Source organism: Grus americana, chromosome 16, assembly GCF_028858705.1.
Source record: "Grus americana isolate bGruAme1 chromosome 16, bGruAme1.mat, whole genome shotgun sequence".
Classification (NCBI taxonomy): Eukaryota; Metazoa; Chordata; class Aves; order Gruiformes; family Gruidae; genus Grus; species Grus americana.
Genome location: NC_072867.1, coordinates 10,714,276 through 10,737,156, shown reverse-complemented (window position 1 = coordinate 10,737,156; position 22,881 = coordinate 10,714,276). Strand labels below are relative to the sequence as shown.

The 22,881-nt window shown below is 38.4% G+C and overlaps 1 protein-coding gene and 1 non-coding gene across 14 annotated transcripts; both read left to right on the top strand.

Moving 5' to 3' along the window:
• The first annotated feature begins 114 nt into the window (after positions 1 to 114).
• Positions 115 to 22,783, top strand: LOC129213893 (E1A-binding protein p400-like). Of its 13 annotated transcripts, none has more exons than XM_054844701.1 (31): positions 115 to 130; positions 978 to 1,179; positions 2,132 to 2,337; positions 3,660 to 3,845; positions 4,083 to 4,223; positions 4,690 to 4,768; positions 5,037 to 5,375; positions 5,656 to 5,792; positions 7,281 to 7,450; positions 7,607 to 7,785; positions 7,877 to 8,009; positions 8,818 to 9,004; positions 10,047 to 10,210; positions 11,497 to 11,666; positions 12,723 to 12,884; positions 13,189 to 13,244; positions 13,689 to 13,984; positions 14,539 to 14,741; positions 14,831 to 15,003; positions 15,997 to 16,193; positions 17,040 to 17,151; positions 17,557 to 17,709; positions 18,484 to 18,567; positions 18,959 to 19,087; positions 19,529 to 19,573; positions 19,718 to 19,868; positions 20,384 to 20,625; positions 20,785 to 20,955; positions 21,412 to 21,548; positions 22,027 to 22,124; positions 22,230 to 22,783. In XM_054844701.1, exons 2-31 carry the CDS (start codon positions 1,053 to 1,055, stop codon positions 22,319 to 22,321), a joined length of 4,719 nt encoding a protein of 1,572 aa, XP_054700676.1. In that variant the 5' UTR covers positions 115 to 130; positions 978 to 1,052; the 3' UTR covers positions 22,322 to 22,783. The 13 variants fall into 13 exon arrangements, 11 of the variants coding, with proteins under 11 accessions (XP_054700676.1, XP_054700674.1, XP_054700673.1 ...); XM_054844699.1 differs by lacking the exon at positions 115 to 130 and adding an exon at positions 241 to 264; XM_054844698.1 differs by lacking the exon at positions 115 to 130 and adding an exon at positions 254 to 301.
• Positions 15,367 to 15,506, top strand: LOC129214004 (small nucleolar RNA SNORA49). The gene has a single exon (XR_008579599.1). It is a non-coding gene; the product is annotated as a small nucleolar RNA SNORA49 (small nucleolar RNA).
• Positions 22,784 to 22,881: the final 98 nt, after the last annotated feature.

Below are 22,881 nucleotides of genomic sequence, written 5' to 3'. Positions count from 1 at the left end.
GCTGCGGCTGAGGAGGAGGCCTGCCCCAGCGCCACCCGGGCTTCGCGCCTGCGCTGAGCTGGGCGGTTCACCCCTCCCTTTGGGGGTGGGACCGTCGGGTGGGGGCGCTCCCCCCAGGTGAGAGGAAATGGTATGGCTTAGCGCCCGCCGGGGCGGGGCCGGCTGAGGGGGCGGGGCAGGGGGCGGCCGTGACCGTGACCGTGGCCGTGACCGTGACCGTGGCCCGTGGCCCGCGGCCCGCGGCGGGGCGGGCGGGAGGGACAGGTCGGGCGGGGCGGGGCCGGCGGGGCCCGCGGCCCAGGTGTGTGCCGGGGCGGGCGGGGCACGGGGCACCACCTGCTCTGAGAGGTGGGCGAGGGCTGGGGGCGGTGGAGAGCTCGGGGATGCGCGGGCCGTACGGCGGCGGAGGGAGGGCTCTCCCCGCCTCGGTGTGCGCACCCCGGTGCCGTGCCGTGCCGTGCCGTGCCGTGCCGTGCCGTGCCGTGCCGTGCCGTGCCGTGCCGTGCCGTGCCGTGCCGTGCCGTGCCGTGCCGTGCCGTGCCGTGCCGTGCCGTGCCGTGCCGTGCCGTGCCTGCTGAGCTGGCCGTTACAGCCTGTTTCCCCTGGAAGACGGAAGGCGTTAAGTAAGCTGCCTCCTTCCTACCTGGGGGCCGCAGCCCCCCGTTCCGGGCGCGGGGTCAGCCAGGAGCCGTGCGGCGGCGGGAAGTCCCTGACAGGAAAGCTGCGGGGGATGGTGTCCGCTCCGCTCGGCACCGGCGGGGGTCTGGCGTGTCTTAGCGGGGCAGGTTTGATAATGCATTGCCCTTGTACCTTCAGATAACTCCATCTTTGCGGTAAAGCTTCTTCGCAGCCTGGCCGGTAGCGCTGCAGGCGTTACCACGTTTTCATGGCAGCGTTCAAGCCCCGCTTGGGTTTGTATTAATGGCGTAGGTGGCTGTAATGTACTTACAGGATAAATCATTCTGTCCCTCAAGCAGCAGCGCTTGATGAAACGAGAGGTCTGGGAATCGCATGAGTGACGCTGGGCATCGCGCTGTTGTCGTTCCCGGGGCATGACGGTGTACGAGAGCGCCGGCCTTGCTCTGCGGCGTTGGTCGTCGCGAGCCCGTCTGCTGGGGAAAGCGCCCGTTGCCTGTCCTGTGGTGTCTTCAGAGCACAAGTGTACCCAGCCAAGACTCGGTATGTGCTGCAGGAACCCTGCGTCTGACTGCTAGATGTAGCATAACTGGATAAATCTACTGCAGTGAGAAAGAATTCGAGTGGTTAAATTGAGTTAAAAGGTCAATGGCCATGATGAGCTCTCTTTATAAAAGTTAGGCAGGAAGCAATTCTGTGCTCATAAAAACCATTTTGTAGCAAAATAAAGAGAATGTAAAAGTGAAATCAAAGATAAATGTGGATAGAGCTTTGGAAGTGGTAGACCAATGCACCATTTTACTGATAATGGGATACTTTATTAGGTTAACTTTCGTTCCAAAATAGTACTTCACATAAAGACTCATAATTAGTTTTTAAAAAGAAAAATCTTGCAACCTTTAAAATAATGCTGGTACATCTAGTACATATATTAATGATTTATGATAAAGTATTTACTACCAAATGTAAGTTTTAAGCTTTGTAATTAAAGATAATTGCTTTAATGAGATTTTCTGTAATTGTAACATTATATCTAATACCAATTATTATATGATTTAAAAACCCTCTGGAGAAAAACTTAGAAGCCTTGGTGAGCGCTACACATCTCATTTTCCATGCATTGGGCTTAAATGTGTACCCTCTGTGCCTAATTTGTTGTTTTCTTTAATTGATGTTGTTGCATGAAATTTTTCCTTTTTGGTCACTCGATACCCTGATAGAGACTGGTTGCCTAGCTATCACCTCTCTGTAGGATGTTGTTAAAAAAGATCTTTGTGTTGTCAGGTTAAAGAGTGGATAAGTACATTCTAGACTAGCACACTGATTGATTTTCATCTTCATAGGTATCTTCTTTAGGTATGCAATTGTATTGTGGTATGGTAGAAAGTTGAATTGACCAACTATGTAGCAGCCTGTATTGCCACTTTCTTTGGTTCTTTTTGATATTGGACTATCTTAATTACTGGAATTGCAATTTTTAAAAGCTTCTCTGCAGGTGGAATGTCCTCTCTTCCTCAAGTGGCTCAGCAGATTAGCCAGGAGCAAAGCCAACAGCAAAATGGACCAAACTTGTCAAGTTTGCATAGTTCCTTTCCTGCTCCACACAGCAGGAACCCAGCTCTTCTTCAGCAGGTACAACCAGCGGGCTGTGATAAGCAGCAGATGATTTTGGTCCCAGCTCCAGTTCCCCTACGGCAACAGGTATCAGATTTACATATTATATTGTATACGGTTTTGAATGTATTGTAATTGTGTATTGTAATTGCTGTTGTCATCTATTCTGCACCATTAAATAGTCCGTCGGAATACTGGGAAGAGGATGTCCTCAGAAACAGAGTGGTAACATCTTTCTTGTTAATGAAGTCTAGACAATATTGATTTTTTTGCACTTTACCACTACTTTCTCTTGAAATTTTACTTCTGTGAAGAACATACCTGTTCACTTATGTCACTTGCGATGGCTGCCCAACTCTCAGTTTAAATATTCTTGTGCTGGATTTTCATTTTCATTGAATCAAATTCATTTCATTCTTCGAAGTAAATTTCAGACATGTGTGGAAGGTTGCAGGTAAGTAAGTTACAAGGTGCAGCAAGAGGGAACAGCATGCTAACCTCTCACTGTGTCCTGGCAGTGTTGTCCTTTGTGTTTTGTATTGAGACTTCATGGATAACAGAATTTTTTACTCCAACCTGGGGAGAAAGGAACAAATCATTTCAGTAGGTTTTGCAAAAGACCAAGCACTAATAGAGAGCTGTTGTGTAGCACAGCTGGGTGAAAATCTTTCTTTACAATAAAACTTCACCTTCATTTAAATTTTGAATGCTCTGTGGATAATTGTATCTCTCTTGGTTTTAATTAGCGATGCAGACACGCCATATAATTTTTCTTGAAGAAAGAAAGAGAATGAGAAGGAATTGGGCAGATTCTCTAGGGAAGTAAAATTTATTCTTGTAATGAAATCCTAGAAGGAGATTTAATTAACCAGAATCAATTATTTTAACTATTTATGCAGCATATTTAGAATAAGGGGGGGAGAAATCACAATGAAAATTTGTGCTGCTTGTGCTTACTTGCCAGCATTTGCAGGAAGCTTACATGTGTTAATAAAAATACTGTAAACTAAATGTATTTTTATATGTATTTTTTTTAGAGAATTCTGTCCATCTGGCAGAGCATTTCATTTCTGTGAAAATTCTCACTGAATCAGCCCTGCTCTTCTGATGAGATCTAGGGGTACTATATTTTTAGGAGGAAAGACTGAGTACCACTGCATCCCAAACTTCTCTATTGATTTTACATAATACTGCTGCATCGCAAAGTCCTTCAAAGACTTTAAATAAATCTGCACAAGATGTTTTATTCATTATCTTTTAATAAAGTGCAACTTCAAACAGCGTAGCATGTTTCCAAGGACTGAATAATCATTTCTGTTGGTTATTCATGTAACATTTTTTCACAGCGTCTCTGTCTTGTTTTTATGTTGTGCAGTAGGAAACATAAGTTTAATTATGTTTACTTGAAGGAAAATGAGATTCTGCAGCAAATAATAGCACTGAGGAAAGAAGGTTTATGGTCTCTGAAACGTCTGCCCAAACTCCAAGAGGCCCCACGGCATAAATCACACCGTGATTATCTTCTGGAAGAAATGCAGTGGATGGCAACTGATTTTGTACAAAAAAGAAGATGGAAGATGATAACTGCCAAGAGGGTAATGTGAATTTGATATTTCCAACCAGGAAATATCAAAGGGGGGAAGAATAGGCAGCATTTTCACGGTTAGGATGTGATTGCTGAGGATGTGTGAGTTTTGGTCTGCCTTTCCACTGTGTTTGTAAAGTTTGGGCACTATTCCTAAAGGGATTGCAATTTTTTTTTCTTTCATTAGAAATACGCTTGTTAGATAGAACAAAGTGAAAACTTACAATAATTTTATGATTTTATTCAGCTGATTTTAAGTGTGGCTCGTTGTCACAAGGATATGATACATCATAAAGAAACATGCAAGAAAAGAGAAGAGAAGCAACTGAAGGCTGTTGCTGCTTTTACTGCTAGAGAAATTGAACATTTCTGGTCCACCATGAAACAGGTAAATGTAAAGAAAGAAAAAAAAAATTCTAAAGATGTACTGAATAAAAATCTGTTAGACCGTAACAGCCAGAATCTTACAACTGAGCTTTGCTCAGCCCACGTGGTAAATATTATCTGTTGGTAAAGATAGCTTCATGTTGTGGTTGCATGAATAATTTCAGGCTTTATACGTCATGAAGGAGAGTGCTTCACTAATCCTAGTCGGTGCAGTTGGCTGACTGTGAACGTTTAAGTTTTGATATGAGTTATTCTTGGGTACCTCTCGCTTATGTGGTTGACTTCTATTCATGGTCAGTTTTGTACACACTGTTCTTTTCTCTGAGTGCTCTGCGTTGCAACCATGTCTGATGCCTGCCCTACTGTTGAAAGAATGTTAAGTAATTCATAGCTGTATTTGAAGCTAAGTGCATTCATGTTTGTCATTTCCTCCTGCTCATTTCCCCCCCACTCTCTCTCCATTTTAGGTGGTAGATTTAAAACTGCAAGTAGAGTTAGAAGAGAGGAGGAAGAAAGCATTAAACTCACAGAACATATCAAAAAAAGGTAATAAGAACCTAGGACTTTTTTTTTTTGCATAACTTTTTTTTTTTTTTTTTGGCATACTACTACTAGTAGTATAAGCTTACCAAAAATAAATGTTTAGGAACTAGTATTTTATTTTTAGTTTCGAGTCATAAATATGTCCTTTCTTTTTCTAGTGTAGAATTCTTGTGCTCTTTAAACCCTGACTTAGCTGTAAATGGCATCAAATCTGTTAATGAATTATTCATCTCAGATATGGCAGCACCACGACTTTTATTATTTTGTGCAGAAATAAGAGACTCTTTGAATAAGAAAGAGAGCCTTCAGAAGGAGGTGGTGCTTCCAGATCTTCTCACATCTACTGTAAATAAATATATGGGAGATTTAGCAGACATTGCTGCTGCTGCAGAAGCGTTGTTACCTAAAGGCAGTGCTCAAATCACAACAGCAGTAAAAAGTGATACTCCGCCTTTATTCTGCGGCACTCTTAGAGAGTATCAGAAGACTGGACTGGAGTGGTTGGCAAATCTGTATAAGATGAATCTCAATGGCATTTTGGCTGATGAAGCTGGACTTGGAAAAACAGTGCAAGTTGTTGCTTTTTTTGCACACCTAGCATGTAATGAAGGTATGAAATATTTTAGACCTTTTATTTTATAAATCTATATTTTTAGCAATTCATTAGTGAATGTGTTTTCAGTAAGAGGGGGGAAAAAAAAGGATTGCTTTTAGTAATTATAATTTAAAGAAATGTACCTGGAATAAATTTTATAGAAAAGCAGACACAATTCCTCTCATTGAGTGTTAGTGCATGTGTATGTTGTTTGTGTATACACAGTTGCCTTTTCTGTAAGTTCTGAAGTTGTATGCAGTCATTTCCAGTCTTGCTGTACCTTTTATCTCTGTAGGTAACTGGGGTCCTATTCTTGTTGTTTCACAAAACTTTAATGTGCTCAAGTGGGAGATTGAACTGAAATGCTGGTGCCCTGCTTTGAAAATTCTTCTGTATCTTGGGAACCCAGGAGAACTTCTTAAAAAAAGACAGGTATTATGGAACACTGTTTCATCTACATATGTACTGGGTCACAGAAGCATTACACTGAAAATATCAGCCAGAATCACGTTTATACCACTGTGGTTAAAAAGTTCAGTACAGGGATATAACAACCTGGTTCTTTTCTCTTTTGTTATGTGGCATACTGGAATAATGAAGATATTTCCTCAATTCATGAATGCTGGTTCATAAGCAGAGTTTGATATTTACCAATAAAATGTGTTTTGATGACCAGCAATGTCTGGCTCGCCTTTTTAAAGTTGTGTGTATGTACTTACTGGCATGATGTCCCTTGGCACAGAAATTTTTGACTAGTACAGGAAACTTGCATCTTTGCTCCAGTGACTTGTACCTCATGTTAGTATTTGCAGAACTTTATTAAGAAAATATGTTGAATTTAGCCATTTTTTGGATGAGAAATTGATTGATGTGTAATCCAGAACAAGCAACAAGAAGTTTGGTGTCTATTTTGTAGCTTAGAAGCCATGCATGTGATTTCAGGCTTCAAAACTTCACTAAACTTATTTGCAAAATAGTTTCTTCCTTTTTTTTTTCCCCTGTAATTTTTGTATTTTCAACTTCCATAGTTACAAGGAACTTCTTGTGTTCCTCCATTAATGCTTTTACAGCATTTAATTTTAGCCCTCCTTTTGGGATGATGTGTCTTTTCCAGTTACTTTTCAATTTCTTTCCATGTTTCCTTCGTGGCTATGTATCTTAGATTTACTAGCAATTTTTCAATTCTCTCTTATGTTTGTAGAATTGGGCCATATAAATCATGTTGTAACTTATTCTTGCCTTGTGACCTGAGCAGAGCAGAAGAAAATTACTGAAATTGCCATAGCTTTTAGCATTTTTATTCCTTTTTCTGTGACTTTTCATTCTTGCAACTTTAACTTTGTGTCTTGTGTTTCTAAGTTTTTATTTGCCTTTGAAAGCAAATATTGGGATGTTAATTTACACGTTTGACAGCTTCTGTGATGAAGTCAATAATAATTTTGATACTTCCAGGATAGAATTTACCTAAAGATTTGACACATGAATCTTAGAGATTAGAATTTATCTACAAAATAGGAATACTATTGATAACCTGTAACAAGTATAGGTATTCTGAAACATGTCCAAACTCTTCAAGGAACAATTTAAAAACATATAAGGAAAGATGGCAATGAAAGCCAATTGTTTTTGGATGGCCAGGAGACTGCTGTGTGGGAATTTTTTTTTTCTTCTTTATCTTCTTCATTTTTCTTCTTTAAAAAAAGCCATTTCTGTTAAAGATATTTTATGTAATGTTTTGAACATCACAACCAGAGAGTTAAATTGAGCATTTTCTTCCCTTTTGGGATTTTGAAAGCTTTGAAGAACTGCACTGGGATAAAGTGCAAGATAATCTATTTTACTCCCAGAAGAGGAAACAATAATCTTTGCTCTGAAATCCATCAAAAAAGCCTTTAGGATTTTTGTGTTTTTATGTTGCAGGAATGGACTGACCCCAACAACTTTAATGTATGTATTGCCTCCTGCAAGCAATTCTTTAAAGACTATGAAGCCTTCATGAAAGTACAATGGAGGTACCTAGTTTTAGATGAGAGGCAGAATGGTCATAATCTGACAGAGAAGCGCTGGGATGAATTATTCAATCTCCGGAGGTCTGGAGCATTCATTAAAAATTTTCTTTTTGCTTTTGTCTGTCAGCTACTTTCTGAAATATCTTCAGTGCTTATAACTGCAGGTGTTTTAAATTTTCGTGCTGTGATGTAATTTAAGTTAGATCTTATCTTAATTGTTATCTTCATCGTTCACAGTCATCATCGTTTACTCTTGATGGATACCCTTCTGCCTACGGCCTTAAAAGATCTGTGGGCCATTGTCCGTTTCCTGGTTCCAGGGATTTCCCAATCCGGTTTGGATTTTACGAAGGTAGCATCTGTGAAGGGGAATGAAGATCATTACCAGAGTCTCGCAGTGAGGCTGCAGAGAGTAGGTCTCCCTTGAGGATAGCCTCTTAATACTAGTGTCTCTTTCTCTGAGGAAATAAAAATTAGGAAGTTATTGTTTTGTTTTCTTTTAGGTAGTGCAGTCATTTATTTTGCAGAGGTCCAAAATTCATGTTGAGAAGCAGTTACCAAGGAAGTACGAGCACGTGCTGACATGTACGCTTTCTAATCGACAGAAGTCAATGTATAAGGACATCTTGTCTCAACCAAGGTACGTGCGTTAAGTAGTTCTTAATTGTTCATTCATCGTTAAGGTTAGGAACTATTCCAGTTACAGTAAGAAAGCTTGTTTGCTAATATGTTATTTCTAAGTGAGTCGTAGGCAAACCTAAAGATTAAAGCACAGGGCATAACCATAGTGCTGTGCAGACTAATCACGTTCTACTTTAAGTGGTAATTGTATTCAGCAATTTCTTCTCTCTGTGTTTGGGGTTTTTTTTATATGTAATTGTTTTGCAAGGTGAAAGGAAGCACAAGTAAACAGTATTTGCAGATTATGGGACAAAATACAGTATTCTATATTTATAACTTAGACAATTGAGTGTGTGTCACAGTTTTTGTCTAAATTTAGTTCTTAAGTTATTTAGGAACTGAATATCCTAAGTTGTATTTTACTTTGCTTTTCTGATGTGTCTACTTTGTATTTTCCAGTGAATTTGATAATTTAAAGTGGTATTTATTCAGGCATTAAAAATACAGCCTTAATATTGACAATATGTGTTTCATATATTATCCAATGTCATTTTCATTTGAAATAGAGTGGCTATTTGAGAAATTCAGGTTTATGATAATATGGGGTTTAAAATCAGAATATATTCTGTAAGTTGTTAAAAGTTTGTGTGAATGTGAGAGAAGCTGGAGGAATGGAAGACTGCATTTTTAAACTCATACTTTTCTAAGTTAGATAACTTAGCGTTATCAGATTTATTCAGAAAAAGAATTTGAGTGTGCAGAAAGACCTAAGCTCCTAAAAAGCACTGATTTTTAAAGATAAATTATATTTTCATTTTAAATAACAGAACTCAAGCATGTCTTAGAAGTGGGGACTTTGTCAGTGTCCTCCATGTTTTGACGCAGCTGCTAAGAGTGTGTAACCATCCTGATCTGATAAGTCCCCGGCTTCCACGGTCTTCCTTTGTGTTAGACACGCTGGAGTTTACCACCGCTTCTGTAGTGCTGAATGCATTAGGATGGGATATTTGGAAGGTGAGTAGTGAAGTAATTCTCTTGCGCTTGACTTGATTTGAATGGGAGAGCAGGTGGCATAGGACATAAAATTTCTTACACATAATTCAGGTTCCAATTAAATTTCAAAATCTGAATTGCTAATTCATTTATTTTTAGAAGCAACTGCTAAGACTATAAATAATAACAATTGACTTTATGGTAGTACTGAATTTAGTAGGTATGCTGGGAATTTGCTGTCTTTGTCAGAGAAGGTCAGGCTATTTTGCAATGTTTTCTGGTTTTGCTTAAAGTTCCCAATTAACCTAAACTGATGGGCCTTGGAATTCAGGGAAAGGTGCCAGTCTTGTCCTGCCCTGAGGTGTAGTAAGGGCATAGTTAAGCTGTGTACAGCTCTGGAGATGAGAAGCTGTATCGGATTCCATGGTTCAGTTTTAACTGTAGTCTGTTCATTAAAGTTATATTGCAAAGGATTTCTTCCATTTTTTTAGTGATTTCAGTAATACTAGAGGCTTAAGAAAGACTGGACAATGCTAAAACAGTAGCATTATGTGTCCTGGGAAATTCAAGTAGTTGGTTCTTTAAGCCTGTTGGAAAAAATAATTTTGGGGTGGGGGGACAGGATGAGTATCAAAGGCTTGTGGAGGAAATAGAGTTCGTGTGTCAAGGTGGGAATGGATGTGTCTGGAATGCCAGTTCTACAAAGGCAAATGTTTTAATTATAAGCATTGAATTAACCGCAGAGCTTGAATTAACCGCAGAGCTTGTAATTTGAGGGTGCTGTCCTGTTTATGGCTCTTGGTAACATGAGCATAATGCTCTATTTTCATGGTGTAGGTTGCTGAAACCTTTTTAAGTAACGGCAGCTGCTCTCTGCAAAATCACATGACAGGTGGCTCTTCCATGTTTTGGTTTAATTCAGGCATCAGCTGTGAGCTTTTTAATCATTCTCAGATAATACGGTATTATTGCTACTATTTTTTTTTTTACTGCAACTGAATGGTGGTAGAATATTTCTTTAGGTTGGGGTTTGTTTGTTTGGTTTTTTGTTTTATAACTTAAGCATGCAGACTGGTCTCTCTTTGATGTGATTGGGATGGAAAACCAAATGACACGCTACGAAGCACAAATACTGCCAAAAATGAAGGTAACTAGGAAGCTTATTGAAGATATCTACTGTTCTCCTTCGTCACACAGACTTGAGCCAGTGAAGCTCAAACCCAGTAGGTATGCAGTGTTCCAGTGACTGATTGATTTATTTTAAATAACAAGTGAAAATGAGTTATATTTGTGATGGCCCAGAGGGTTCATTCAGAAGCATTTGTTTTTCTTATCTTTTGTTTCCAAATTGATCGCTGCTAAAGACTGTATGCCAGTCTTCTGAGGTCAAGCAGACTGCTTTTTTACCACTTAATAGTTCTTCTCATTTATGAAGGCTCAGTTGTGATCTTCCCAACTCTGTTGAGTTTGGCAGGAGTCTGTTGTGTTTTTGATCAAGCAGTGGAAGTGCCTTCTGCAGTAGTTTCCTAAGCAGAATGATTAAATCTTCTCCTATTACTTCATTTTAAGCCTGAGACGTGCTTGAAAGCACTTAAAGAAATCTTGGGGTGGGGGGATGGAGAAAAAAAAAGTGTTCTGTTAAATTTTGACCTTTTGTTTTTGCTATTGACTCTGCTCTCTGAAGAGGAGTTGGGAGGGTTCATTTTTGAGTCTTGGAGAGAAAGTAATTCTGCTGTAGACTACATCAGAGCAACGTATACTTAAACATTTTATGATACCTTAATCTGATAAAAGCAGAGTATGGCTACTGAAGCCCCAGACAGCTTGTAACAGGTGACAAGAAGGATGTTAACTAGTTCTATTAGGCAGTTCTGCCAGAAGGGAGCTTTGTCAGTTAATAAAATTTAAGAATTGGAAGCGATAGCTAAAATATATATGTAAAGCAGAAAAAGAACTCGTTCTTTTGCTGTTTAGACAGCTTTAGTTTCCCTGAAGTAGTACACATGAAACAGTTATTGTGAAGTCAGCTTTTACAATTGCTGTATGCTTTTTAAACCAGACTGCCTGAAGCTGCATGGAAGTAGAGATCCCCTGCTTTTTGTACTGAGATTGCAGCTAGCCATAGTGAAGACTCTGCTCCATTAAGAAGTTTGATCCTTATTAGCATCTTTTGGGGAGTTTTCTTGCTGTCTCCAGACTCCAAAGATGATTAAGGAGTATGGGAGATCTGTCCTGCTTGTAGCCCTTCACATGATCTTTCAGAGAAGAGTGGAGCCTCAGAACATTTGGTGTACTTTGTGTTTTACAGTATATTGTATTTCCTCTGCATGTTGAGAGAAGCAGAATCTCTCCTGCCGTATGCTCTGCAGCTGGGTACCTCTTCTAGCTCAGATTACTGACTAAAAATATTTACCTTTTAACTTGGTTTTGTATTAGGAAGAAGGGACTAACAACTTCCTCATGTATGGGTTTTTTTTTTTTTACATGTAGAAAGATGATTTGTTAATTTTTAGGTTATTTACACCAGTGCAGTATGGACAGAAACCTGAAGGCAGGACTAGAGACTTCTCAAGGTCTCGGTTGCAGCAAACAGTGGACACAGCAACAATTGTGGCACATCTTCATGAGAAAATACAAAGACGACAACCCGTTGCGATGTTTTCAGAGTATCAGCATAGGAAAGGTGTGTTGTACATACAGTAATAAATCATTGCTTTCTGGTTTGCTGGGTGGGGTTTTCTTTAATATATTGCTTGAATTTGGGGAAGAAATGAGGTTGTACTGAATGTGTTTGTGCATTACATACTTGAATATCAAGTTCCATTAGCAGTTTTCTAACGTGAATTTGCTCAAAAAATCAAAACAAAATTCCTTATTATCTGTCTGTCTTTTATAAACAGAATGATACTATTGTGCAAACACTGGAGTTTTTGCTGGCAGTTGTGCTGGTCTCTAGGTATACTATCTTAATGAAACTCTCTCTTCAGACCTGACCTGCAGCGTGCGAGGCAGCTTTTCACACGTGTCGGTCTTGAGTGACTGATCAGATTTAGGCATCATCACTGCCCCATTCACCATGTCTCTGCTGAGCCACTATTAAAGGTCGTTATTAACTGGGTCTTTTTTATATGATTGAGGACGTAGTGCAGTACTTCAAACACACTCTTTTTCAGGCCTCTTCTAAATTCTGTACATATTGATTTCAGCTGGGTACAATATAAGTTTTTGCATGGTTGAGTGGGAAGCATTCAATATGAACGGAGACTGAAAATTATATCTGATAATTATTCTTCTGTGGTGTTAACTGTTCTAAGAACTTCTTTTGTTGCTAAAAATGAATTGTGCAGGAAAAGATCTCTTACTCTGTGCTTGTTTTCCCCCAAAACTGCTTAAAATATACCTGTGCAGACTCTTGAAGCCCTTGCAAAGTTTGTACGTTGTCAAATCCAATGAGTACACATGTGAAATACCAGTCAAACTCTATCTAGGAAATCATCCTTTTTCAGTCTACCAGTGGTACTGAGGGGAAGAACATGTCATGTGTAGTTTACGAACACACAGTATTAGAGGGAGACCTAGTCTGTTTGCAATTGAGTGCAACCTAAGAGTTATGTCTGGAGTAAAATTGCCCTTCATTGGAAATATGACACACTATATGCATGGGACAAGCATTCAAATCCTGCAGCATACAGTGAGGAAATTCTTATTTTTAAACCTTGTATGCTTTTTGTCTTAACAGCCAGCAAGGTAGCACTTGGCCCAATGGCTTCCACAGCTGGAGCACAAATGAGAATTGCTCAGCCAGAGAAGCCTGTAACATTACAGTTTAGAGGGAAAACATTTACTTTGTCTTACAGTCAATTCTGTCAGCTTATTGGTGGACAGTCTCTGAAGCATCAAGGTAAGGTGCTACATGATTCTATTTGCATCTTTTTTTTTTTAGCAGAGTGAATATTTTGCCTGTCTTTACATTTGTTTCTTCCTTGAGGAGCATGGAACTTTAATGAAGCTCATTAATAACCTTGATCTCTTTTTTTTTTTTTTTTAGCTTTTCCATTTTTTAACAATTCAGAAATTTAAATTCTAGAAGCTACAATATCTCTATATTGTAATATTGTGTCTGTGAAATTAAATTGTTTTTCTTCATGAAAATCTTTTTCTTGTCTTGCTGCTTTCTTGGAAATTTGAATTTATTAATGTGACAGTGGATGACTTGAGCACTGAATCTAAATCAGTGTCTACACTTTCCTGTCCATCTCAGGTACTACGCTAACTCTTTATATAGTATAGTATATACTTGATCATGAACAACGTACAGTTTACAAGATTCATGTGTGCATATCTGTTCACCGAAAGAGTCAAAGCTTTAATTTTTAAATCATGTAGACTATTGTAATCAACTAGTCTCATTCATCTGTACTAGTGGACTCTCCAGTGGTAGTTTGAAAGTCCCATGCCAATAGGCCTAAAGTAGGAAAGCAGATTTATTTTTCACTAAAATACCAAACCTATCATCTGTTCTTGTATAATAAATACTATTCTGATTGTCAGCTTGTCTCCTGCTCACTTCTCCTTTCATAATCAGTCATAGAACTATCACATTAACTAAATTATCCTTATTTTCAACTTTCTTTTGCATAAATTTCTTTTTTGCATAAGCTTAATCTGGCCAAAATATATTCAGAAAAGAATTTTGAATTTAAAGGGTATCTTAGAAGAAAAAAGACAACGAAAGGAACACCTGGACAAAATATATTGTGGGAATGAGCGTCGTTGTGCCAGAACCCCCCTGTATGGTAGAGACTTGTTGGAAATTTGCTCTTGGATCAGTGAAAGAAAAATCTCTCAGCATTGTTCTGCCAGGATTAACAAATGGCGCTGGGCTGGCTTTGCAAATTGCCTTCCATATTCAAGTACTTCAGAGGTTCTAAAAGTTCCATTGCAAGAACTCATTCTGACATTGAGGCAGCAACAGATCACCCTGAAGGATGTTGTTACTAGGTAATTGAGACAAGTTCATCTGCAGTCTTTGCACACAAATTTGATGGGTGTATACTACCATCCCAAACAGGGTATTTATGTAAAGTACTGTAAAATGCTAAAAGTGATAAATGAGTGGCCTTGGTTTATCCTTATTGCAGCCTAAATTCCTTTATGTAGAATCTATCTGCATCCCTGAGGTATAATTTTAGATCATTCTAAGATTTTAAAACTCTTAATAGTCACGGCAGTTATTAGTTATATAGCAATTTTACTTTATTTTGACATATCTTGTGGTTTTCGTGTGCATACTTACAAAAACAGTAGGAGTTGTAAGTCAGCTTATCTGGGTAACTTTACGGAGTGTTTTAATTTCCTCTTGTCTTGTTGTGATCTTGAGTGGTTTTGCATTCACTTGATGTTAACATGAAACTTCATCTACTGATTTACTTTCAATTACCTTTAGCCAGGTCCTTTATGCTTCCATGCAGGGATCTTCTTTATTACTGTTTTTGAGTAGTTAATAGCCCAAGCTGTTAAAAAATAGTATATTAAATTTTTGGTTTGTTTTATAGAGATCTGTGCATATTGCCAGCTGTAGCTGTTGCTCCTCCATATTTGTATGTAGCAAATCCTCCTTATACATATACCCATGAAATGAAAGTCTTGAAGTTTAATCTAAAGGAACAGATACTTCCCTACTTCCATTCAATGCAGCAGATAGCAAGACCTCACTTTCTACAGTTTCCAGATCCCCGACTGGTGCAGCATGATTCAGGTATTAAAAAAACCCACCACTTGTTAATGTTCTTTCTCTAATTGTTGAATGCTACCTGCAGAACCTTTAAGTTCTTATTTCATAAACAGGCAAGATGGAAGCTCTGGCTGTTTTGCTCCGGGAGCTGAAAGCAAGACAACACCGTGTGTTGATTTTGACACAGATGATTCCAATGCTTGATATCCTGGAGCTTTTCTTGAACTTCCATTTTCTCATGTATGTAAGAGTTAACGAAAGTGGCGCTCACAGTTGGCATTATCTGGTAAGAGGACCTCTTACTCAAGTTAATAGTAAATAGATGCTTATAGTGGGGGGGAAAATGCTAAAGGAAAGTCTAATACATTTGCAGAATTCATTTGCATAGTTTAGTTATTTAAGCAAATTATGTAACTATAGCACAAAATATGTAATTATATATGAAATATGTCAGTCGCATTACTATTTGATGAGGCATCCAGGGCGTTTCCAAGAGGTATGCCACTAGTTGTCTTATGTTTATGAATAATTTGTGCTTGAAATACAGACGTTTTATTTCACAATAGCGTTTTGCTTAATTGCTTTTGCTTTCATTATCTGTAGCTATCTACGTTGTTAGTACTTTGTAGTTGCTGGTTTTGTGTTGGCACTTCCTCAGCCTTACTCCAGGGGCTTTTGTTTTTTTGTAGAGTGCCCTGGCATTGCCTGAGGATAAATTGAAAGTATGCTCGTTTCCCTCCCCAGTAAGATTCTCAGTATCCTCTGGGGCCTACAATTTGAGCAAACATTAACAATATAGTTAAGTTATTCTTTTCTTATTTTTTATTTCAAATTGCATTGTTATGCTTTCTGTCAGATGCAGCATAAAACATAAAGGAATACTTCGCCTTAAAGCAACACAAGGCAGCACAATAGAAGGGATCCGATTTAGTCAATAGACAAGAAAAATGATGAAGCACGCACAGAATGTAATAACCCAGCCACGCGTGCTTAGTCATAGGACATAATTTGACTATTGTAATAGATCTTTAGATTTTTATCTGAATAGTTGGCTGCACCATAAATTAATAGTTTTACTGGTATACAAATTAATTTTGAATTGTGAAGATCTGTAATGTGGGCAGTCAGATAACTTAAAATGTTTGCATGCTTAATATAGGTTGGGGAAGTAATAGGAAAGCAATTTTTCTCATCTTCTCATTCTGTAAAAAAGTTTGTTTAGAGATTTATGCTTTATTAGTGTGAATTTGTAATTAAGTTACTTGTGTCCTCATTTTAGGAATCCATAAAAAACTTCAACCAAGACAAGCGATTCTTCTGCGCTCTTCTTTCTTCCCACACTCCTTCCACAGGTGTCAGCCATATAGATGTGGATTCTGTTGTCTTCTATGACACTGATTTAGATCCACGGATGGGTACAAAGGCTAAAGAATGGTGTGATAAAATTGCAAGAGGCAGAGATATTCACATATACAGGTGACTTTTATGCTAAGAAATAGTATAGCTGTTTTTAAAATAAAAATAGAGGGAAGATATTTTTAGGTGAAACTAGGATTTTTTGGTTGAGGTTGTTCTTTTAGTTTAAGTTACTTGGTCTTTTCAGATCCCTTTAAAGATTGGATCAGTCAGACATACTTCTTCCCTTCAGACTAAAGGGAAAATGAAAACCCTGTCCTGACCTTTCCCTTACTGTACCTTCTATTTCTGTCTTTCCTTCCCACTTTCATCTTGTAAGCCATCTGGATTTCTGTGTTGGGACAGTCAGAAGGAACATTAATATCTGTGGGTGTTTTCTGCTCTTGATAAACAATAAATGTCTGTCGTGGTGGTCTACCATTGGATTTCAAATCCACCAGCGATGAGATGCTGATGTTCATGTAGTTCTAGGATGTATTTGAAAGCTCCTCTCAAGTGACTGTTTCTTTTCCTGGAAGGACGTGCTGAGAGCAGAGGGGAGCTCTTGCTCACCTTACTCCACTGGCCAGGCATGCATGGGTGGTGTCTGTTAGCAAATACCCTGCTAGTGTAAGGATTTTTTTTAAAAATCCAATTGTATAGAAGACAATACTGTTTATTGTTTATTTTGAAAGTAAGAACTTAAAAGAACCTAGTGTTTTGAAAATATGAAATCAGATGTAAAAAGAAAACTTTAAGAAACTAAAAAACAAATACAAAACTTCCTATGCAAATAAATACCTGATGGACTCTAAATGAGTGTCGGTGCTCACTGCTGTAGGCGAGGAATGTTAGACATGAAACTATTGAGTTTCAGAAAGTGTCACTGTTTTCTAGGGAGCAGTAATGAGTTTCTTTGTTTTACAGGCTGATAAGTGGTAGTTCTGTAGAAGAGAGGCTGTTCAAAAACGGTATTAAACATTTGATTCAAGAAATGGCTGCTCAGGGAGATGATTGTTCAACAGACTTTTTAACTCAGGTACAGTAACATTAAGAATGCAAGCAATTCTTTAAGAATATGTAAAAAAAAAAAAAGGGGGCTTTACGAGATCAGAGTCAGAATTTTAAACATCGTCTAGTTTTATATTTATTTCCAGACTTGTTTGGGGGCCAGTGGTATGTGATCACAGTTAAAATCAGTAAAAATCCTGAATTGTTAGCTCATACAGAAAATCAAAAGATAAAAATATCTAGAAAGAAAACTGTGCTTGTTCCAATGATAATTTTACACTATTTTTGGCATTGTTTTAATCAAACAAAAACATCTCCTGCAGCAAAAGGTGTCAAATATGTCTGTAGTCTGGCTTTTCTAAACTCAATTTCAGGATGATTAAAAAACATCATACATTGTCTTATCGAGTACTTAAAAACATGTTTCCATAAGGTTCTTTGCTCTGAATGTGGAAAAGAGGATTCCAGAAAGTTTACAGAAGAGACACGATCTGAGATAAGAGATGACATAGATTCAGAGTTGCATGATTCAAGAAATACCATTGTTCCGTCACAGTTAGAACAGCTGGCTAGCTATGTGGATCAGGTATGATGATTTCTCATTTTATGTAAACTTTTACAAATATTTGAAATTTACTTTCCTGTGCAACAATCAAATGGCTTTCATAAAGTACCTTATTTCCACTCCGTTTACATGAAATTGTTCTGTGCAAACTTAAATATTGAAACAGTTCTGGGAGGTAATCTGAGCTTGTTGATAGATATGTCTGAAACATTAAAGTCACCAAATGTTCTCCTGAGGATTGTGAAGTGCATTGGACTAAATTGTATCTTGTGATATAAAACTGTTTCTACAGTCCTGTGCTTTGCCAGATACTTGTCTCTTTTTTTTCTTTTTTTTTTTTTTTTTAAAGGCCTTGGATCTGTTTCTTCTTAACCCTGAAATGACTATTCTTAGCATTCCCTAAGTTCTGTCAGGTTCTGATTGTCTCCTTTTCCCTTTGGTTACTTGTGCAGAACCCAAGTAGCAGCCTGCTTACTAACAACCACTCAAGAGTGTGCATAATAACTTGGGTGGGATTCTCTTTTTTTCCAGTTAGGAAAATGGAAGCCAGTTGTTGGAGCCTATTCTCAGTGATACTGGTGGGATGTGAGCAGACTAGCTACGGACCAAAATGTCAGATTTTTGGTCCTTAGATCTCTTTTCTACTGTAATGATAGTGCCATTATTTGCAACTGAAATAAATACATTTATTGGTTGGAGTTTTTTTCTGCTTGGTTTTAAATCACTGGTTATTTAGGTGTTTCTAATTCAGAAGCTAAATAACTAGCAGTGTGTAAAAATGTTTTTTCTGAACAGCTTAAGCCAATTGAAAAGTATGCATTGAATTTCTTGGAATTGTTTCATACTTTGAATGATCAAAAAAGCCAGAAAGTCAATGAGGTAAGCGACTGTATTTCATTTTTTGAGTAATTAATAAAAACAAAACAGAAAACCACAACTGTTGTCAGATTTTCTTTTTTGTTTGTTTCTTTTGGGTCTTTTGTTTGTTTTTTGTTTATGAGCACTGAAATGTTGCTCAAATGATTGTGGTCTAAAAACACACTGGTTCCTAACTAACAGGTAGACATATTTCCCTTTCTCTTTACTGGCATGAGGGCCTTACCCAAGAATGAAATCTCAGTTTAACTAACTTTGCTATGACTGTTAGCCTGTAAAAAATGAATTTATTGTGTAGTTACCAGCCTCAAATCTGTGGCAATTTACTGCTGTTAGCATATTTATTGTGAAAAGCAGTAATATTTTTAAAGTGTACAAATTTTCTTCCGGAAAGGAGTTAAGAACTGCAAATACAAAATGGGAATATCAGCACGCCAAGGAGCTGGAAAAGGTAGAAGAAAAACTTCAGCAGGAAGTGAAAGAGGAACTCTTAACCTATACCAGAGAAGACGCTTATAACACGGTAACATTGAGGGATCTCCAAGTCCCCACTTTTCAAAGAATTTGCGTGTTGTGACTATGAACTATGTATTTACAGATGTCTGTTGGGTTCATACTGCACTGCTCTTGTACCTTTGCACAAGTATTGTGCTCTTGAAACTGAAGCTGTCGATCTGGACAGTTTTAATTCTGTAGAGTAGTAGGCTGCTCTTTTAGCAGGAGGGCTGTTGGTTTGTAGGTTGACTTGGAATTGCACAGTTATGTATCAAAGTAATAATAACTGAAAGAAGAGACTGAGGAAAAATATACTGCCTTTTGAAAATTCAGATTAATTCCTTAAAATATATTTTTTTTCTAACTATTTCTTTAGTATAGTTATTGCAAACATGCTCATGTTTCTAAATGCTGGATTTTGGGCTGGATGTTGTATTGAGGTATCAAAAATTCCTTGTTTCTCACACAGGAATTTGTCTGTGAAGGCCCAGATGGAGAAATAGAAATAATGCCCGTAAGTCAGTAGCCCTTATTTCATGTGAAGGAAACCTTATCTAAAATACTTAATAGCAAACTATGGGTTGTTTGTTATTGATGATGTTTTGTGTTGGGCTGGTTTTTTTGTTTGTGGGTTTGTTTTTTTTTTTTTTTTTAAAAGCTTTGGACTCCCCCTGTTGTACCCGAAAATCACGATGTCTACACTGATTCAATTATGTGCCTGACGTACACTAGTACCCCGATTCCAGAATCTAAGCTTCCACCTCTGTTTGTGGGGAGGGCATGTAAGCGATGGAGAACACATCTGTCACGTAAGTTGGATTCAAAATTGCATTGGGAAGGTGCAGTAATGTTTTTGTGTGAAACAATACGAAAACTCTTTCACAAGAATATCTTTAAGATTGTGTTTAAAGATTTAGGCGTGCATGTACCGTTCTCTCTGTTAGGCTTGAAATCGCTCAGACAAAATGATTGAATGTAGAGTGAGAGCAGAGGGAGTGCACTGTGAAAACTTGCTGTTGTCCTTACGGATAGAAATAGAAATACGGGTGAATTAAATGAGCAGGAGTAAAGCAATGAGACTCCTCTGCATCCATTTGATCTGTTTTTAAGCTTATTCTCTCAGTGAAGCGAGAAGCTATTTAAAAATGACTGACCAAGTCAAATAGTGTACTGGGGACCATAGGTTGAAGGTACGTGCATTCAGAAAAGTACTGCAAAAGGCTTATCATTGGTCAGATGATTTGCAGCAATTGGTTTTCTATGATGATCTTGTTGCACAAAGTTTGTTTCTCACTGGAGAAAATAACTTTGTCCTGTCAATTAGCTTCAGATGAGAGAAAGAAGCATTGCCATAGAAGGATGGTTGTTCCTCCACCTTCACTTTTCAATCAAGTGACTCCAAGAATATTGAAAACACGACAGAAGGGCAAAGCTCAGAAGACCCTCCTTTGGCTAAAGCAGAAAACCTATTCTGCAAGACCTTTGTCAGCTCTCATCAAGTCGGCGGCTGACGCTGGGCAAGACAGTCCTGCATGGCTAGTTGCTGAAGACTTGGCACTGTTAAAAGTAAGTTGGTACTTTGTTTTTATTGACTTCAAAAACTTTTTACTTGGAAGTTTATTACAGCATCCATAGACCTTGATTATACAGGATTATACATGTTTGTGCACACAAGAAAAGCATTTAATTGAAACATTATTGGTTTAATTTCTCTCTGCCTCCTAGGCGGTGAAACAGTTACAGGCACTTCCTTTAAACCTTGCTATTGTCTCACCAGCACAGACAGCAAACTGGGACTTTGTCAGCGATGTCGTTAACTCTTGTAACTATGTTTATCGGTCCCCAAAGCAATGCCAGAATCATTACATAAAAGCATTTGCAGGTCCAGAAGGAAAGGTGAGTTTAAGTTGAAATGCGCATTACATTGTGAAGACTTGGATTTTTTGGTTTTGGTTTTTTTTTAATTCCTTATTGCTATTAGTGGACTACACAACTGTTTAGTAAGCAAGATCATAACTATATTTTAGAATTTCGAATAGCTTGGTATACAAGCAAATGCTAATAAATATCTTCCTTGTCAATATGACTACTATAGGTTATATTTATTATAGTTTCCATACACTGAAGAATACGGATTTCCCCAGTGTTGTGACAATGATTTGACCTTAGATGTATTAGTACTTTGCACTATCAGTATATTAAAAATAAGGAAGGGGAGCTATTTAACTTTCATTAAAGTGGCAGTATATGAATTGTGTTCAGTCAAGACTATTGTAAACAACGATTTTTGAGACAGGGCACTTGTGACTACTTATTTTTGGTACCTAAGCCTTCAATTTCTATTTATTCCAGATCATGGGTGGTTATCCTCTTCATGTTAGACAAGCCTATGCTAAAGACCAGAATTCTGAGCGTACTCAAATCTATATGAATCACTTTGAGTTGATGACAATGACTGCTAGAAAAAGAAGTTCCTCAGATAGGTTTCTGTAAGTTTACTTCTACTGTTAATGATAATTTTTCCCAGATTTAACATTTGATCGGTTTGGTGGCCTAATTGGTGAATTTTTTTTTCTCTTAAGTACAAATGTATTTCATGTTACATGGCCATGGCATTTCTCATCAGAGGTGCTGTGATGACCTTCAGCCTTAAAGTAGCGCGTGTGCTATCAAAGCATCATACCTGTGCGTGTGCTCATGTAAAGAAAAACTTGAAGTGCTTCAGTTTTGTTCCCTGTGATGTACCAGGAGGGTCAGCCCAGGCCTTCAGCTCTTTTCTCAGGTCTAACAAAATAGCTGCCTAGTAATATGACAAAGAAGTGGCTGGAGTTCCCTGCTAATCTGCAGCTTTGTCAAATCTTAATTGTAGAGTCCTCTCACAGAATTTTAAAATTGTGTTAAAATGTCATGAATATTAAAATAGTAGCATAAAATTACGTTAGCTTAAGCTACTTCATTTACTTTCAGCGCAGAGTGCTATGACAAGCTACTACCTATGTCTGAAGCAGTTTCCACCTGTGCAGAGCCTATGCCAATGCAGGAAAAGGTCTGTTCTCTTTTTCCAGGTGAATTCCATTCTGTACCTTCTTTCTAACAGCTTTTCAATTCTTTTCAGTTTTATTTCTATACTTCTACCTAGTAACCAATATTCATCTCACCTTTAATTTTAGATTTAGTCACAAAAAGTTGCAGGCACCAAGTCCTGCTCATCAGATCCCAGGGACTTCTTTGCACAGATGAAATCAGTGTGAAGTTACGCTGATGGCAGGCATACCTCACCCTCTAGAGAGCAGAGCTTTTGTACTGCCCGGAGCTGGTGTACACGGCATCTTCACTGTACCGAAATGTTATTTTGTAAATGGAAACTGAATGTTGTTACTGAGCAGGTGGAAGGTGTATTTTCTTTATTGCTAAACTATCCCCAGGACTGTGGGGTTTTGGCAGTATTTTATTTGTAATCAGGCGTACCAGAAGGGTTACTTTTTCCCTCCCTCTGCCTCATCCCGGGCTGTGACGGCACCTGCTCCAGGTCAGCAGTGCCTAGTTCTACCCCAAGCAGGCACGTTTCCTTTGTGGATTTTTACACTAAATCTTGACGAAAAGTGGCTGCATTTTGCCTGCTGAATTTTGGGTGACCGTTAACTGCCCAGCCAGAAACCACTCTTTGAACGGCTGTTACAGCCCCCTCTCTGCACTACAATAAAAGTTAATTTTCTGTCCTGGCCCCGAGTCTCGTTCCTGCGCGCGCCGTGCCCGCGTTCCCGCCCGCGGCAGTGCTCCCTGTCCCGACATACAGCCCTGGCGACAGGAGCCCGCAGCCCC

Excerpts from the sequence above, each read along its gene's own strand:
- LOC129213893 (XM_054844701.1), top strand. The coding sequence starts at position 1,053 with ATGACGGTGTACGAGAGCGCCGGCCTTGCTCTGCGGCGTTGGTCGTCG. Across the intron at positions 4,769-5,036 it reads ACAGAACATATCAAAAAAAG|AAATAAGAGACTCTTTGAAT; the intron begins GTAATAAGAACC and ends TATTTTGTGCAG. Across the intron at positions 19,088-19,528 it reads GAGAAGACGCTTATAACACG|GAATTTGTCTGTGAAGGCCC; the intron begins GTAACATTGAGG and ends TTTCTCACACAG.